Source organism: Lottia gigantea, assembly GCF_000327385.1.
Source record: "Lottia gigantea unplaced genomic scaffold LOTGIsca_2, whole genome shotgun sequence".
NCBI lineage: Eukaryota > Metazoa > Mollusca > Gastropoda > Lottiidae > Lottia > Lottia gigantea.
This window is the reverse complement of record NW_008708400.1, coordinates 3,225,894-3,227,195: the sequence shown is the minus strand read 5'-3', so window position 1 is coordinate 3,227,195 and position 1,302 is coordinate 3,225,894. Positions and strand designations below refer to the sequence as shown.

The 1,302-nt window shown below is 32.7% G+C and overlaps 1 protein-coding gene across 1 annotated transcript in view; it reads left to right on the top strand.

The window, feature by feature from the left end:
• LOTGIDRAFT_228299 (hypothetical protein) overlaps nucleotides 1–356 on the top strand; it is a gene marked incomplete at its 3' end in the record, with an annotated part of 4,556 nt that extends 4,200 nt beyond the window's left edge. Inside the window, exon 3 of the mRNA XM_009053316.1 lies at nucleotides 288–356. Coding sequence (XP_009051564.1) covers nucleotides 288–356 — 69 coding nt within the window. The remainder of the gene's footprint in view (nucleotides 1–287) is intronic.
• Between the last annotated feature and the right edge of the window lie 946 nt (nucleotides 357–1,302).

Below are 1,302 nucleotides of genomic sequence, written 5' to 3'. Positions count from 1 at the left end.
TTAACAAACTCGTATATCAACTTAATACTCATTATTATGTAGTCAGAATATTTACATACAACTAACCGATCTACCTAAATAGAGTAAATAGCCTATCAGATGAATACTTATAAATATATTATCATTATCATTATCTATATTATAAATTCATTTGGAAATTCAGGAACACTATTTTCAACCATTTAAATAATATTTACATAAATTTACATATATTTACATATTCAACATTATCACAATTCATAAACAAAAAATATGTATTGTCTGTTGGATATATTCTGTTTGCACAGTCGGAGCCTTTTCAAAACCTAAACGCCAGTGAATACAGCCGATCAGATCCTCGACAGAAAGACTTTTGATTGGTTATATTCGCTAGCGCTCAATCCAATCAAATAGCTTCATTTACAAACTTCCATTATACAAGAAAGGTATCTGGTATTGCTAAAATCTGAGATGAAATTTTTTCATACGCTTTTGAATTCGGAAATATATCGATGACCTCAATGCCATCTGGAGCCAGAAAAACAGACGATGTATTTGTTGCGTAAAGTTTTGAAAATCTCATGTGGCATTGCGCATATTCTTTCATATTCTTGAATGAACCATACTGCTAACAATATAAATTTCAATGTTATTCTTCATTTCCGGTTGGGTCGATTGGTGTTATTATTATCTAATCCCAAAGATAACCAAACTGCATAATATATTAAAAAAGACCCGCATCAGCCCCTGGGCTTTCACAGGAGATGATGGCTGGAATCATAATGTAAATGAGACCATATATCAATCCTGGAACACCCGATTCCAGTCTGTGACTTGCGGATTAACAACAAAGCATCTCTTTCGAAGAGTCCAAATGGAAAATAACACATTCTCTATAAACTATAAACAAGTAGTGGCTTCTGATTTTGAATCAACAGTTTCTGAACTTTCTAATTTGAGCTCAGCAGATTCTGAAAGTTCTTCAGGAATCGCTTCTTTGGAAGATTCAATTTCAGGAGAAGGCTGGAATATGAAAAAAAAACAATGGTTGTTATCCCACTTTCATAACACAAAAACATTTCATTGCTTAGGGAATATAAAATAATATAAAAAAAAACAAGCACAAACTAAAGTATAACAATTATAAATGAGTAAATATTTCATTATGAAAAGTGGTCCGCATAGCACCGCATGATACATTATACTCATCTTGCTCAATGAAAACGAAAAGTGATATCCTATCTTTTGCAATGTCAACCAACCATAGCATTCAGCGAGTCCAAAAGCCTTCTAGCCTTCTAGAAAGGAAATCAGCGGCGGTAA